Source organism: Doryrhamphus excisus, linkage group LG6, assembly GCF_037039965.1.
Source record: "Doryrhamphus excisus strain RoL-2023G ecotype Guam linkage group LG6, RoL_Dexc_Guam_v1.1, whole genome shotgun sequence".
Taxonomy (NCBI): domain Eukaryota; kingdom Metazoa; phylum Chordata; class Actinopteri; order Syngnathiformes; family Syngnathidae; genus Doryrhamphus; species Doryrhamphus excisus.
The window spans coordinates 710,091-727,753 of record NC_136362.1 but is presented as its reverse complement, the minus strand read 5'-3'; the positions used below and the strand labels follow the sequence as shown (position 1 = coordinate 727,753).

The 17,663-nt window shown below is 36.6% G+C and overlaps 2 protein-coding genes across 22 annotated transcripts in view; both read right to left on the bottom strand.

Moving 5' to 3' along the window:
• The window catches only part of cntn1a (contactin 1a), a 51,050-nt gene extending 42,555 nt beyond the window's left edge, over positions 1–8,495 (bottom strand). For both annotated transcript variants that reach the window (XM_078791061.1, XM_078791062.1), the window contains exon 1: positions 8,351–8,495. The gene's annotated coding sequence lies outside the window, so the exon portion shown is untranslated. The remainder of the gene's footprint in view (positions 1–8,350) is intronic.
• A 2,754-nt stretch (positions 8,496–11,249) lies between these two features.
• The window catches only part of LOC131138918 (neuronal cell adhesion molecule-like), an 87,764-nt gene continuing 81,350 nt past the window's right edge, over positions 11,250–17,663 (bottom strand). For all 20 annotated transcript variants that reach the window (XM_078791049.1, XM_078791055.1, XM_078791054.1 and 17 more), the window contains one exon: positions 11,250–14,757. In XM_078791049.1, coding sequence (XP_078647175.1) covers positions 14,511–14,757 — 247 coding nt within the window. In that variant the 3' untranslated portion in view covers positions 11,250–14,510. The remainder of the gene's footprint in view (positions 14,758–17,663) is intronic.

Here is a 17,663-nt window from a genome sequence, read left to right as displayed (position 1 = left end):
CTGTGATTACTTCCTGATCCTTTTACATCTATAGTCTCTGAAAGTGAGCTGTGGTTCATTGAGGGGAATTTCAGTCTGTGACATAAGCAAGCAGGGTATGACTTGACAACACACGGTCTGGGACTGCATGAGTGCTGCCAGCACAGGGTCAGCTGTGGTTCACTGAGGGGAATTTCAGTCTGTGACACAAGCAAAGTATGACTTGACAACACACGGATAATGTCGGTGTCATGGTCTGGGACTGCATGAGTGCTGCCAGCACAGGGTGAGCTGTGGTTCATTGACTTGACAACACACGGATCATGTCGGTGGTAATGTCATGGTCTGGGACTGTATGAGTGCTGCCAGCACAGGGTCAGCTGTGGTTCACTGAGGGGAATTTCAGTCTGTGACATAAGCAAAGTATGACTTGACAACACACGGATCATGTCGGTGGTAATGGTCTGGGACTGCATGAGTGCTGCCAGCACAGGGTGAGCTGTGGTTCACTGAGGGGAATTTCAGTCTGTGACATAAGCAAGCAGAGTATGACTTGACAACACATGGATCCTGCCGGTGGTAATGTCATGGTCTGGGACTGCATGAGTGCTGCCAGCACAGGGTGAGCTGTGGTTCACTGAGGAGCATTTCAGTCCGTGATATAAGCAAGCAGAGTATGACTTGACAACACACGGATCCTGCCGGTGGTAATGTCATGGTCTGGGACTGCATGAGTGCTGCCAGCACCGGGTGAGCTGTGGTTCACTGAGGGGAATTTCAGTCTGTGACATAAGCAAAGTATGACTTGACAACACACCGATCATGTCGGTGGTAATGTCATGTTCTGGGACTGCATGAGTGCTGCCAGCACCGGGTGAGCTGTGGTTCACTGAGGGGAATTTCAGTCTGTGATATAAGCAAGCAGAGTATGACTTGACAACACACGAATCCTGACGGTGGTAATGTCATGGTCTGGGACTGCATGAGTGCTGCCAGCACCGGGTGAGCTGTGGTTCACTGAGGGGAATTTCAGTCCGTGATATAAGCAAGCAGAGTATGACTTGACAACACACGGATCCTGAAGGTGGTAATGTCATGGTCTGGGACTGCATGAGTGCTGCCAGCACCGGTTGAGCTGTGGTTCACTGAGGGGCATTTCAGTCCGTGTGTGTGTGTGTATTTTTTTAAAGGGGCGGTCCTTCCTTAGGCAGCGCAGGCAAAGCAACAGGCAGAATGTAAAATGCTGACGGCCCCTAGCGCTATCCTTCCCATCTCTGCCAAGCCTAATAGGATTCCTTAAGCTTTAAATGCACTTCACTCACTCTGTTGCTCCACCAGGAAGCTAAACTATTGATCCACAAACAGTTTTCCCGGGAGGTCGGCGTCCTCGGTATTCACTCAGGGTGCCAGGAGGAGGCCGTAGCCTTTGGGCGCCGTTCTCCCCGAGAACTCTGTCGCCGTCACCATAACGACACACGTGAAACGACAGCATTATCATGCATAGCGGTCTTGAATGCTCATCAAGCAGACGCTTGTCTTGCACACATGCTGGCATAGCAACAGGCCGTTGTTCCACAGCCTGGGGGGGTGGGGGGGGTGGCTCTCGGCCCACTGAGGCTTCTCCTCCATCTAATTGGGCACCCGTCTCGTTCTTTATCGCACAAGGACAGCAGCGTGGATCTGAAAGCTTGCACACTCCTGCCATGAACGCAGATTGAACGGGGATTAGCGCTCCAAAACAATGCAAGCTATTAGCGAGAATATCAATAGTGACGGATGATGTCATCACCATATGTTAGTGATGTCAAGGAGGACTTAACCATGCATGACATGCACAAAAATACCCTGGATGTCTTCACTAATGCCCCTTTTCCACTGCATGGTAACCACGAAACTCATATCTGGCATAAAAAAGACTTATTCCACTTTTCTGACCTATAAATGTAGTTAGAATGTTTGGGCTCAAAACGCTCCGTGTCAGAAGGCGGGGTTTCCCCTACTTTTTGTAGATAAAAACTTATTTCCATCTGCGATTAAATGTGATTAATTGTGAGTTAACTGTGGGCAACTGCAATTAATCTCGATCAAATAGTTTAATCGATTGACAGCTCTTTTTTATACATGTTTATGTTTCATATTCATACGCATCTTTTCTTCATTTTGTTGATTAACTATGGAAAATATGTGATTAATCGTGAGCAAATATTTTAATCAATGGCGAGCTCTATTTTTATACATGTTTGTTTCATATTCAGAAGCATCTTTTCTTCATTTTGTTGATTAACTATGGAAAAAATTTGATTAATCACAATTAAATATTTTAATCGATTGACAGCTCTATTTTTTAGACATGTTTATGTTTCATATTCATAAGTATCTTGTCTTCATTTTGTTGATTAACTATGGGGAAATGTGATTAATCGCGATCAAATATCTGAATCGGTTGCAATCTCTATTTTTATACATGTTTATGCTTCGTATTCATAAGCATCTTTTCTTCATTTTTGTTGATTAACTATGGGAAAATGTGATTAATCGTGATCAAATATTTTAATTGATTGCAAGCTCTATTTTTTATACATGTTGATGTTTCATATTCATAAGCATCTTTTCCTCATTTTGTTGATTAACTATGGAAAAATGTTAATCATGATCAAATATTTTAATCGATTGCAAGCTCTATTTTTTATACATGTCGATGTTTCATATTCATAAGCATCTTTTCCTCATTTTGTTGATTAACTATGGAAAAATGTGATTAATCATGATCAAATATTTTAATCGATTGCAAGCTCTATTTTTTATACATGTTGATGTTTCATATTCATAAGTATCTTGTCTTCATTTTGTTGATTAACTATAGGGAAATGCGATTAATCGCGATCAAATAGTTTAATCGATTGCAAGCTCTATTTTTTATACAAGTTTATGTTTCATATTCATAAGCATCTTTCCTCATTTTGATGATTAACTATGGAAAAATGCGATTAATCGTGAGCAAATATTTTAATCAATTGCCAGCTCTATTTTTTATCCATGTTTATGTTTCATATTCATAAACATATTTTCTTTATTTTGTTGAAAGCATCCCTTCAGCAACGACAAGGTTATGATTATTATTACAACTATACATTTTGTTATGAAGAGAGTTTGAGTCTTGCCAAACACACAACCTTTTCTATAAATAGATGAAATGACAATATCTGAGATATCATGTCCCAAACTATAAATATCTTAGACCACAACCCCAACAAAAGAACATAATTTAATCACGCCATAAAAACCAAAGCTTGCAAATCAGTAGAGCTGATTTACTCCAGCGGCTGCATGATTAATCCTACAAAAGCGGGTATTAAAAGCACTTAAAAACTAAGTGGCACCAACAGAAACACAGAATCAGTGAATGGGCAGTTCAATAACATTTGAACATGTTACAATACAACATATGCACACGCTGTAGGATCATCGTTATGCCAATTAGCCTTCTTAGGCTGGTCGTCCACAGCAGCTTAGTGCCAGATTGTTTTCCCGGATTCTCGCCTGCTTCCCTTGCATTGTGTTTCTTCCTACGTATTACTTTCTGGTCCCCTGCTTTACCTGTGCTAGGAGTCGTTTTTGTATATATTAAAGATCATTTCCTGCCTGTACTTTCGGCAGTGTTTTGTTTTTTCGCCCCTACGGTGATGCATCTCAAGAAAAGAGTTCAAGATGTAAGTAGCTTTAGCATTTTAGCGTTAGCGCTTTAGCACTAATTGTTGTGCGAAACGGCTAGCAACCCTGCCCCCTGTATGCAAGTGCTTTGCTCTATGACATACACAAAATAAAAACAGTTGTCATGGTAATGTCATGGACTGGGACTGCATGAGTGCTGCCAGCACAGAGTGAGCTGTGGTTCACTGTGGGGAATTTCAGTCCGTGACATAAGCAAGCAGAGTATGACTTGACAACACACGGATCCTGCCGGTGGTAATGTCATGGTCTGCGACTGCATGAGTGCTGCCAGCACCAGGTGAGCTGTGGTTCACTGAGGGGAATTTCAGTCCGTGACATAAGCAAGCAGAGTATGACTTGACAACACATGGATCCTGCCGGTGGTAATGTCATGGTCTGCGACTGCATGAGTGCTGCCAGCACCAGGTGAGCTGTGGTTCACTTAGGGGCATTTCAGTCCGTGACATAAGCAAGCAGAGTATAACTAGACAATACACGAAACCAAAACAATAATTATGTCCTGCCGGTGGTATTGTCATGGTTTGGGACTGCATGAGTGCTGCCAGCACCGGGTGAGCTGTGGTTCACTGAGGGGAATTTCAGTCCGTGACATAAGCAAGCAGAGTATGACTTGACAACACACGGATCCTGCCGGTGGTAATGTCATGGTCTGGGACTGCATGAGTGCTGCCAGCACCGGGTGAGCTGTGGTTCACTGAGGGGAATTTCAGTCCATGACATAAGCAAGCAAAGTACAACTTGAAAACACACGGATCCTGTCGGTGGTAATGTCATGGTCTGGGACTGCATGAGTGCTGCCAGCACCGTGTGAGCTGTGGTTCACTGAGGGGAATTTCAGTCCGTGACATAAGCAAGCAGAGTATGATTTCAAGATTTCTTGTTTCTTGTGTGCTTTGCAGGCTGGTTTGAACAACACAACTGTGCTCTAACCGTGGGCAATCTTCCCAGCATTGTGTAAGCAGCAGCGTTTGAATGACAAAGTGCAAACGGGGACTTTCTCCTCCTCGGGCTTGAACACAGGGCGGCTCTGTCTGTTGTGTTTGCAGCCAAAGACGTCATGTGACGTCTCCGCCTCCCAACTGTACCATGAGTGCATCTCGCTATTGATTGCAAACTGCAGGCTCCGTCTATAACAAGGATGGGGATAAAGTGGAGACATTTGTCCAGCACGAGGACAGCAGTCAGGTTGTCTGACGGAGCGCACGAGTCAAGCTGCTCGGCTACACTTTATTTATTAATCACATGCAATTGACCAACATTACCTTTGAGATGTAGTACAGGAAGTGCTAACCTGTGAGTCATTATACAGTAGCTTATTGTGTATACTATATTGGGTAATAGAAGTGTCAAGGTGGCTATAGGGGTGTTATTTCATGTCTAGAGGGCTCTAATAATGTTAAAAATTTTGTTTTTGTATTATATTTATATATTATATAAATATATTTAGATATTATAAGTATATTTATATATAATATATTTAACATGTATTTATATTATATTCATATATTATATAAATATATTTAGATATATAAGTATTTTTATATATTTATATATAATATATTTAGATATTTATTGATATGTATTTATATTATATTTAGATATTATATAAATATATTTAGATATTAGTATATTTATATATTATATATTTAATATATACAATATATTTATGTCATTATTTATATGTATTTAGATATTATAAGTATATTTATATATTTATATATAATATATTTAATATGTATTTATATTATATTCATATACTATATCAATATATTTAGATATATAAGTATTTTTATATATTTATATATAATATATTTAGATATTTATTGACATGTATTTATATTATATTTAGATATTATATAAATATATTTAGATATTATAAGTATACTTATATATAAAATATTATATATGATATATATTTATATATTTATATTGTATTTATTTATATGTATGTGTAATATAAATATATTTAGATATTAGATATATTAGAAGTATATATTATAAGTATATTTATATATTATATATTTAATATATACAATATATTTATGTCCTTATTTATATGTATTTATATTGTATTATATTTATATATTATATAAGTATATTTATATATAATATATTTTATATATAATATATTTATATATTTATATTATATTTCTTATATTATATGTTATATAAATATATTTAGATATTATCAGTATATTTATATATATAATATATTTAATATATATAATATATTTCTATATGTATTTATATTATATTTATATATTATATAAATATATTTATGTATGATAAGTATATTTATACACATATTATATATACAATATATTTATATTATATTTATTTTGATTTATTTGGTATTATATATATATTTATTTATTTGGTAAACATTAGTGTGGTAAACACACTACCAAAATATTCAATTTATTAATATTGAGTACTGCTTGGTGTAAATGTGCATATCACAGTCGGGTCTGGAACCAATGAAGCACCTAAACGAGGAACGATTATATCTCTACTGTTGATTTCCTGCACGTTACATAATATTTAGACGAGGTTATTTCATATTCCTGTATCCGCCATGTTGGCCATCATGCAGCCTGAGATGGAAATGCTACAACGGATGACTCAGCTATTCCCCAGCTAACAACAGTTAGCATCTTTATTTGTCTCTTCATCTCAAGCTTTGGCTCCGGGGATGAGAAGAACATGTGGAGAGTCATAGAATCACCTAAAAGCACTCTGGGATTGTCCTAATGTGGCGTTCTGTTGAGTCATTTGTTGTGACAACCATAGAGGAACCTCATAAAGCATCAACACCCTGCAGCAGCCTTGCATGCACGCCGGCAAACTTATTACAACATTCAAAGACTACTTTAAGCTACTTTTGTAGGTTCAGGCTGTCCTCGGGGCCCACTTGCATTAGCGGCAGTGGCAGCAACGACATTCATAACCCTTTTGGCAGTATATAAATGCTTATTTTTATGTCATGTAATCAAATAATAATCCATTCCTCAGCTAGCGCAGAGTAAACAAACGCTTGTGGACGTCCAAATAGTAATCATGCCAAATTGTTGTGCTGCTGCTGGATGTTCATAGTATCCCAGTCGTACTGTAAGCTTCTTTTCTTTTCCAAAAGAGGAAAAATGACGGTATGCTATAAATGCAGGACTGCACGGTGGTAAAGTGGTTAGCGTGTTGACCTCACAGCTTCGAGACCAGGGTTCAATTCCACCCTCGGCTATCTCTGTGTGGAGTTTCCATGTTCTCCCCGTGTATGCGTGGAGAAAAAACATGCTAGGTTAATTAGCGACTCCAAATTGTCCATAGGTATGAATGTGAGTGTGAATGGTTGTTTGTCTATATGTGCCCTGTGATTGGCTGGCCAGCAGTACAGGGTGTACCCCGCCTCTCGCCCCAAGACAGCTGGGATAGGCTCTGTTTTTTATGTTATGTTTTTTTTCATGGTTTTTATTTGTCAATAAATTTTATTTTAAAAATCAATAAAAAATATCAAATTATTCAGGGGGGGCTTAAGAACATTTTAGGGGGGCTGAAGCCCCCTAAAATGATTATTACTATTGCAACTACTAGTACTAGTAGGCTCGAACTAGCTTGCTTATTAGCCTGTTTTTGTCCTATTATATGAAATTTGTCAGATTATTTTTTTGGAAAAAAAATCAATAATTTTTTTATCAATAAAAAATATCAAATTATTCAGGGGGGCTTAAGAACATATTAGGGGGGCTGAAGCCCCCTAAAATTATTATTACTACTGCTACTAGTATATTGCCCTAATATATGAATTTTGTCAATATTTTATTTGTCAATAATAAATTTGTAAAAAATCAATAAAAAATATCAAATTATTCAGGGGGGGCTTAAGAACATTTTAGGGGGGCTGAAGCCCCCTAAAATGATTATTACTATTGCAACTACTAGTAGTAGTAGGCTCGTACTAGCTTGCTTATTAGCCTGCTTTTGTCCCATTATATGAAATTTGTCAAGATTTTATTTGTCAATAAACATTTGTAAAAAAATCAAAAAAATATATCAAATTATTCAGATGGGGGTTTAGAACATTTTAGGGGGTCTGAAGCCCCCAGATAAGCGGTAGAAAATGAATGAATAAACTATTTCTACATGAAAAATGTGCATTATAAGAATTAATTTATGATGTTTTTAAACCTCCACTAGGGAGGTGCCGCACTTTCACCTGCACCCCCTCCCTCAACACCCCTGCAAAGGGCCACCCCCTGACATGATGATACCTCTGCAAACATGATATACAGAATTGACATCAAGATAATATTCACGGTCCAAGATGTCATGTGTGACTCCACCACCATCTCAGCAAGGCTACTTTCCAAAGCAGGAGCGCATAGTAACAACACACGTCGCCATGCACGTCACGCACCGTGCACGGATGTGCATCATGCCACATCAGCACCAATCCAACCCCGTATAAGAAAAGAAATACTGGATGTTTTCCTACAGAATCCATACACCGTTTGACGGATTGTAGCATTCTGCAATGCGGAAGCTTCCATGTAAACACCATTGAATGACACCACAGACACCCCCCCTTCTAAGATGGGTCATCATAACAATCATCATAACAATCCTATCATCAAAACATTCCTACCTTGGGCTCGATCCCCACACGACGCTCACATCTGATCAACGCAGACCGGCCGCCCAGTAAGAGCTGCGGAAGAAACTGGCGGAGAGCCGCTCTCTGCTCTTGCTTTGGATGGCAGGGGAGGCGCAGTGACGGGCGGCGCCGCTAGAGGGAGGCATAGCCGGGCGTGTCGCAAGGAGAGGAAAGCTCTGTGTGGAAAACTGTAAATTGGAGAAGTTTGTCCAAGATCACGTACATCCCGTAGATATGTTTGTGTTTTTATACGCCATATATTTGCATTTAAGCTCATATTCCTGCAGCTTTTGAGCTGATTTTGGCCGCCATTGTGTTACTAGCTTACCTGCTTTCCGTGTTCACGGATTGATCCGAGCATCTATAGTATCGAAAATAGTATCCTATTTCGGTTTCGGATGACGATTTAATTTACAGGTTATCTTCTGTATTTATTATTAAGTTGCCAATCACTCTACTAAGCCGGAGAAGCAGAAAAGTGAATAAAAAAATGAGTACGTGTAATGCTAGGTTGTTAGTACATAATTCACCCCGGAACTATTAATAGGGGAAGTAGTTGCCACCCGGATAAGGTGAGCGTGAAGGAATGGGGTCGTGTTGTTGTTGCTATTCGGTGTGTTGTTATGTCTCGGCACTTCCACACAATTATTATGTGGTGTTATTATTTTTAGTTCATTTATCAACGTCAATCATTGCAAAACTTTGACTATGTTTTAAAACAATATCTAAAATTACAGCAAAAAAAGTATTTTTGAATCATTGAAGTATGTCTTGTTGTATCGCTTGTGTTTGTTGTGTCTCATTGTGACCACTAGAGGGGAGTGTTGACGTGAATATTCCCGTAAGGCCGGAAGTGATGTTTATGTTTAATATTTTTTCTTTATTATTGTAATATTAGAAGCTAGTTTTCCATGAAAATTCGAGCTTTATTTAGTTTGAGTTGTTATCATAATATTACACCTTTATAATTTATTTTTTATGTGTTTCTTATAATATTAGCATGTTTTTCAGATATGTTTTTTTAATATTTCAACTTTATGATTTAGACTTTTTTATTATAATGTTATTCTCGTTATTTCTCATGAGATTCCAGCTTTTTTCCCTGTAGGGCTTTATTCTATGCTTATTTTTAATTTTTGCTGTTTGTTTTTTTAGTGCTTTTAGTAAATGATATCATCAATACTAGCTGTGTGTTTACCACATTGTGCAGGCTCCCCCACACTTTGTGTGTGTTGCATTTTAACTCTTCCCCATTTCCTGCTTGGAAGAAATAACAAAAACATGAATCAAACAATACAAATGAGAAATAAAAAGGACTTCCTGGGTGGGCAGAGTCAGAGTGTAAAGCAACGAGTCATGTTTGGGATTCCAAGGCCGTGACCGTGGGACAACTCAAATAACCCCCCCCCCCCCCACATACACACACACACCCCACCCCCCCCTGGGGAGGGGATTTACATTTAAAGCTTCGGCACTGCAAATAATACTCTGACTTGTTTGTGACGGCACATAAATAATGCAGCAATCAATGGGGGGGGGGGGTGGACCACCCCTCCCCCCTCGTCCGTCCGTCCCCCCCCCCTGTGAAACCAGGAGGGGTGCAGAGCATGTGACAAGGGATCAGATGGAGGGCCGACGTCTCAGGATTGTATTGATTTGATTTCTGATTGGACGTTTGTTTTATTTGATGCCCCCCCGCCCCCACCCGGACCCCACCCCCACTTCCAAGAGATACCGGGTCTCACTCAGGTCTTGCTGGTGAAAAACATCAACCAGACGGCATGAGATGCAGAGAGGAGGAAGGTGAGATAAGCTAAGCTAAGATAAGCCCCAATGATCTCTGGTGGGGGGGCTCATGCAAAGGGTGACCCCCGATTCACCCTGTCATCCACATAATACACACGGGACACAGGGGGGGGCTGGTGGAATATGAATCAACCTGGATGCAACAAAGGGGACGCAGGAGAAATATTCATTCTTTTTTTCCAGCCCCACTGAGAGCACCCCAAGGCGTTCCCAGGCCAGCCACCCCACGGGGGCATCCCGGGCCACCACATAGATCGACCAGTAAAATTTAGAGCTTTGCTCAGCTCTTTCACGACAACGGTCCGGTACAGTGACCGCCTGTCTGTTGACATCACGCTCCCGCCGCCCCTCATTCGTGACCCCGAGATACTTCAACTCCGCCGCCTGGGGCAGGATCTCATTCCCAACTCTTTTCCGACTGAGAACCATGGCCTTAGATTTGGAGCTGCTGAGTCTCATCCCAGAAGCAGGGAGGAGTCACACCAGAGGCCAAATAATGACAGATCATGTATTTTTCCTCAAGTGTTGAGATTTCTTACTCTGTTGAGTGGTCCCTGAAGGCATCATAGTAAGAACTGCATCAAAGCATCCATCATTAGCGCCACTAGGTGGCAGTCACGACAACCTTTAAAAAACAACTATATGTTAGGGGATGGTCAAGTGGCTAGCGCGTAGACGTCACAGCTAGGAGACCAGGGTTCAATTCCACCCTCGGCCATCTCTGTGTGGAGTTTGCATGTTCTCCCCTGTGCATGCGTGGGTTTTCTCCAGGTACTCCGGTTTCCTCCCACATTCCAAAAACATGCTAGGTTAATTAGCCACTCCAAATTGTCCATAGGTATGAATGTGAGTGTGAATGGTTGTTTGTCTATATGTGCCCTGTGATTGGCTGGCCACCAGTCCAGGTGTGTCAGAGATTTTTTGTTGTAAAAAAAAAGTATAATATAATATATATATATTTATATATTATACACATATATAATATATATAATATAAAATATATAAGTATAAATGATCCAGGCTTTTCTAAAAGCATGCAAAAAAAAGCATCATTACTCAGAGATGAAAGCAAATTATTATTTATTGGTTCTGTGTATTCCATACTTGCACTACAATAAAGAATACATTGAATAGCGACCGAGAACGTTTTGTTGTGTTAGTACAAATCTGCATCTTAAATACAAAACAATATGAAATCTGGAAATAATACATCAAATATGCCACCAAATAAGGTCATCATAAAAAAGAAGGAAATCAAGCGTATATAATTTGTATCACAGTACAACTTATGTACATCATACACAGCAAGAAATGCTCACATTTGTATTTATAATTATATATATATATATATTCTCTACATGTCGGTATTTAATACAGTTCTATGAACAAGTTGAAGCATGCACAAGAACAAAAAGGCTGTCTGTACAATCAATCTAACTTTATTTACAATTTTCAAAGACAAATATTCAAGGATTATGGAAATAAAAAAAAAAGAAGTCAAACTTGATGCAAGTTAAGAAAAAAAACAAACCTTGATCCCGTTAACGGCTGTCAAGCATCGTTAGTACCAGTCGTTCATCCTGGATGTGCTACACAGGATTACATAAGCAGAGCAAGACCTCCCCCAAGGCCTTAAAACATTGAATGCAAGCCTTATGAATTATGAATTAGGCCGTCTCATTCACCAAAAGTTGGTAATAATAATAATAATAATAATAATAATAATACTACAGGTGAAAAGCACAGCATGTAGCATTGCGCGGCGCTACGTAACGCCATGTAACGCTATGTAACATGATTAACCCCTTATAAGCCATTTATAAAAGCACAGCCTGCACCTTAACCCAGATTTGCACCAAAATCTATAATCCGCCTTTCCTGAAAACAGGTTTGCTAGTTTAGCGTGTACTCCCGCTAAGACACACACATCACAAAAAAAAAAAACACGCACACCAGCATCATCAAACCTGTAAAGATGTTTTTTTTATATTTTTGAAAAGCAAGACAGTACTCCCTCGTTTAAGACGCTTCGTTACCCGACCGTGATAAGCGAACTTCTTAAAAGTAGAGTCCTTGTTTATAAATTGATTATTTTTGGTAAAAAAAAAAAATGTTTACCACCTTTGAAATAGACTTTTGAACATAATTAGAGCCCTCTAGACATGAAATAACACCCCTATAGTCACCTTTATACCTCTATTACGCAATATAGTAGACATAATAAAAGAGAATAAGCTATAATATCGACTCTCACATGCTAGCATTGAGAGTTCCTTGTTGTTGTTGTGTTTTTTTTTACTTCCTGTTTCTGTACATTACTTCCTGTAGTGGCGATTGGCTCGCCAGTGTAACAGTACTGACACCTTGTGACGAGTGTAGGATACTACATCTCTTTGAACGCCTTATTTTGACTTAATATTGCATAAAAAGTGGCACAAATATGAATATATTTTGACTAAACAATAACAAGGAAATAACATTATTTCTTTGTTATTGTATTTTTGAAAATCTGTGAAATTGGGAGTGGCCTAATAACCTTTTCCTTGTCCTTTAAAAGTCTGTTGGGGTGAGTAATTTTACTTTTTTTGGGTTTTATTTAATCGTGTCCACATTCCACACTCTTCTGCCCAAGCTTGTTTAATGTGAAGATGGAGTGTAGTGTGTGAATTCAAGGCACTAGCACGTGACGGCTAACCCAGTCATTCATATCAAGCGCTATAAGCAAAGGTTGCATGCAGGCGGGGGTGGAAAGGCGGGGAGGTCACATGACATGCCATGCATCTTCATCCAGAGCGATGACACCTGAACATGTATGGTTAGCATCTCTAGCGTGCTATTGCTATGTACAGTAGTGTGCTAACGTCTCGCTTTGTTGTTCCAATCACAACATAAGACAACTGGAATCAAAGCCGAAGAAAAGTTCAATAAAAAAAAACAATTTTGATTTTTGTTGGTTAGCGAGCAAGGCTATGTTCTGCTAGCTAAAATGCAACAGCTTCCTCCTCGGTTCTGTTGAAACCCAAACTAGCTTTCCAAATGTGGGTCGACATAGCTAACGGACAAATGACTTAGCACGCTAACTAGGAAAACCTTGTCCTTTTGATGCTGATGCTAGCTACAGTAGCTAGCTGCCCAATTAACTTTTACACTGAATTAACGTTTGGTAAAAGTAGGGTTAGCTAGCTGGGCTAGCTGACAAATCACTAGCTGACTAGCAAACCCGCTAACTCTTGCCTTGTACACTAGCACTTAGCGCTAAAACTGTGTTTGAGTGATACTGCTAGCTATCGTGCTAGCCGGTTTTCTATGCCACTTAACCTCACGAGGGTCGCGGGGGTATGCTAGAGCCTATCCCGGCTGTCAAACAAACATTAACACCCACATTTATACTTATGGACAATTTGTTGCCAATTAACTTAGCATGCAGCTAGCCAACTAGCTAACCCAGCTAGCCAGTGGAGGCTAAAAAAACGTTTTAATAGATGATTAACTGAGTATTTTAATACAAGCCGATTTTAGGTAGATTTTTGTTGATTAAATTGATTTACTGAGTTAGTGATTCCAAGTAATTTCGGGAAATAACGATGTTAGCACGACGTTAGCTAGTCGAAATTTGGCTACGTACTTCGGCAGGCGTCAACGGCGATGAATAAACACTTCAAGGCCACGTGGAATTGGTGTTTTTTCTGCGGTATTAGGAGCTAATTTAGCATTTTTTTTGGCTCATATTCTTGCTAACAAGAGGCAAATATGCTAATATTAGCTTACAATGTGACGTTAGCACACTACTGTTGATTAAAAGCCGTGTGGCATATTTCCTGTACTCGGTACTGCATTGTAGTGACGCGGTAATGTTTGTTTACTATTTGAACATAGTAATAAGAGGTTATGGCTAATTATTATTATGTATTAATGAAATGAATTTCGTTTGTGAGGATTGTGACGTCAATCGAGTGCGCATCACACAAAAGAGTTCAATAGTTTGTTCTATCCCTCAAATTAGTATGTGATTTATTTCGTGTATTTGGCGCCCTCTAGCGGTTGTGTTAATTGTTTTCGGCTGTTTAGTCATAAAGTTAATTTGAATCGGCCATTTTTGTTTATACTGTGTCTGGTGGAGACAGTCGCATCTAATCTCCATCCATCCTTGTTTGTGTTGTTCTTGAACAAGCACAAACTGTACGTTTATTGAATTTTATATCCTTATGTATGATATTCCATTGATTATTTTACATTTGATGACATATTTGTTCGTATTTTACTTCAGTACCCATTGCTCATATCGTCATGTGTAGCATACCTGAATGTACCTATGTATTGTTTTTCAGTTTTACAACGGCTTCCACTAAAAAGCGGGCAGAAGAGAGTTCATGGCGTTAATCGGGGACGGCGCCTCCGAGCTCTCCGGGCCCTCGACGGCATCCCGGCTGGCACTCTTTCCGCTATACTGGCCAATAAAGGAGCCGTCCTCGTTGAACTGGCCATCGCCTCCTTCCCCGTAGTCCACTAAACTGTCGTCACTGTCGTCTCGCTTAACCGTCCCGCTCGATGGCGTGCGGCTCCCTTTTAAAGGTTTATGGTCCTCATTGTCGCTGAGGGAGGAAACATGCAGTTAGCAGGTGAGATGGACGCCGCCGTGACTTTTTTTTTAAACATGGAGCACCTGTCAATCATTGCTTTTAGACTTTGAATGGGGTTAGCTCCATGACTAAAAAAAACATCTTTGGTATGAATGGTTGGTTTCAGTCAGGCAAAAGAGGAATAAACATCAAGCGGATGAGTCTGGTGGATTCCCCTTGAAACCAGTATAGACATGATGTGTTGGTAGCATCTCACACACACACACACACACACACACACACACACACACACACACACACACACACACGTAAAGGCCATGATGGGAATCAGAAAAGCAGCAAAACAACTTCCAAAGCATCATCACAAACCCAATGGGGGGCCATGTTGTGATGAAATAAAAGAATGCAACTTGGCCACTTTCTTATTTTTAAAATATACTTAAACATCATATACTCTATATTTCATACACAATATATATTTATTGTAATTTTCCAAATATTTCAACTTCCTTTTTCCAATCCAATCCGCTTTATTTATATAGCACGTTTTATAAACATAGTTTCCAAAGTGCTAGTAAAATACAGACTAGTAAAATAAAAAGTAAAAATAAAATACAATAAATAAAAGGTACAAATGGAATTTAATCCAAAACTAAAAGATCAAATAAGAAATAAAATAGATATTAAAATATTAAAAACAAGAAGCAAAGCAATAAAAATAAATAAAAAAAATAAAAACCATCAATTTTCTTTTCATAACATTATGACTTTATTCCCATAATATCATATTTTAATTCTACCCAAAAAATACTAATAAAATTACATTATTTTCACTCTAAAATGACAACATTAAGCTCATAAAATGTTCTTGTTGTCTTAATATTTTGACTTTATTCTTGGAAATGACTGCTGATTTTGCAATTCGTTGCTGTTAAAGTTTGCAGTTTTTTATGATGAAAATAAAGACAAAACATGAAAAGAATTGTAAAAAAACCCCAACTTAAATTATGAGAAAAATATTTTTTGTAGTATACAGTTGAAATATTAAAAAAAAATAGGAAGTTATTCGTTAAAAGTCAAAACATTATGCCAAAAAAATGTAATAATAAAGTTGTCATGTTTGGATAAATACAAATTATTATATAATGGAAATAAAGTGGAAGTGTTATGGGAATAAAGGGGTAATACTTGGGAAAAATGTATGGAAATTATTTAAGGAAAAAGTCTAAATATTTGGAAAAAAGCAAAAATGTAGAATTTATTTGATAATTATTTACTTTATTAAATGCATACAGCAAAGTGGACGGCTGTGATAACCGGAGAGAGGACGTAATTTCCGGTATGTGGACATTGCTCATGTTTAAGTTAATCCTAAGGAATGTAAATAGTAAAGGATTTGGAGCGTTTGGATTTGTAAGGATTGTGTGTACGTTAATGGACACCATGACGGCTCGATGACCACATGCTGCTGACCGATGATGACCCCCGACACCCAAACACACACACACACATAAATAGCACATAACACCCCCTTACCTCTCCCAAGGCTCAGACAGATCACACACCAAACAAACTTGACATTTCTATTTAGGAAATAACCAAAAACACGTCTTCATCCCAAAGGAAGAGCAGAATATGACGAACAGTGTTGCCAGACGTACAATCACCATCGTATTTGGAAGGTCATTTCACCCCTTCCAGAAATCCCCCAATGTACTATCTATAATAACAATCATAACAAAAATAATATTTATGTTGTTAATAATATTTATATTAATAATTTAATAATTATTATTTTAATAATAATAATACCGCATTATCATTATTATTGTTATTATTATTAAAATAATGAAATTATTGTTAATATTATTATTAACAATAACAATTAACAAAATAACATATAGCAACGATATTATCATTGTTACTATTTATATATTTATATATTATTGCCAATTATATTAATAATAATTTAATTAATAATAATTTTAATAAGAATAGTATTATTATAATAGTATTATTAGGTTATAATAATATTAATATAATATGAATATGACAATATTGACAATAATTTAATTAATAATTATTTTAATAATACAACAACAATATAAATAATGTTACTATTATTAAATTAATTTAATCAATAAATATTATTTTAATAATATTATTATTGCCAATGATATTACTAATAATTTAATTAATAATAATTTTAATAATAATAGTATTATTATAATAGTATTATTAGATTATAATAATATTAATATAATATTAATATGACAATATTGACAATAATTCAATTAATTATTTTAATAATACAACAACAATATAAAAAATATGTTATTATTATTAAAATAATTATTAATTAAATTATTGTCAATATTGTCATATTAATATTATATTAATTAATATTATATTAATATTATTATAACCTAATAATACTATTATAATAATACTATTCTTATTAAAATTATTATAATGACAATATTGACAATAATTCAATTAATAATTATTTTAATAATACAACAATATAAATAATATGTTATTATTATTAAAATAATAATTACATTATTGTCAATATTGTCATATTAATATTATATTAATATTATATTAATATTATTATAGCCTAATAATACTATTATAATAATACTATTCTTATTAAAATTATTCTTATTAAAATTATTATTAATGAAATTATTATTATTAATATAATTGGCAACAATATTATTAAAATAATATTTATTATTTAATTAATAATTATTTTAATAATACAACAACAATATAAATAATATGTTATTATTAAAATAATTATTAATTAAATTATTGTCAATATTGTCATATTCATATTATATTAATATTATTATAACCTAATAATACTATTATAATACTATTCTTATTAAAATTATTAATAAAATTATTATTAA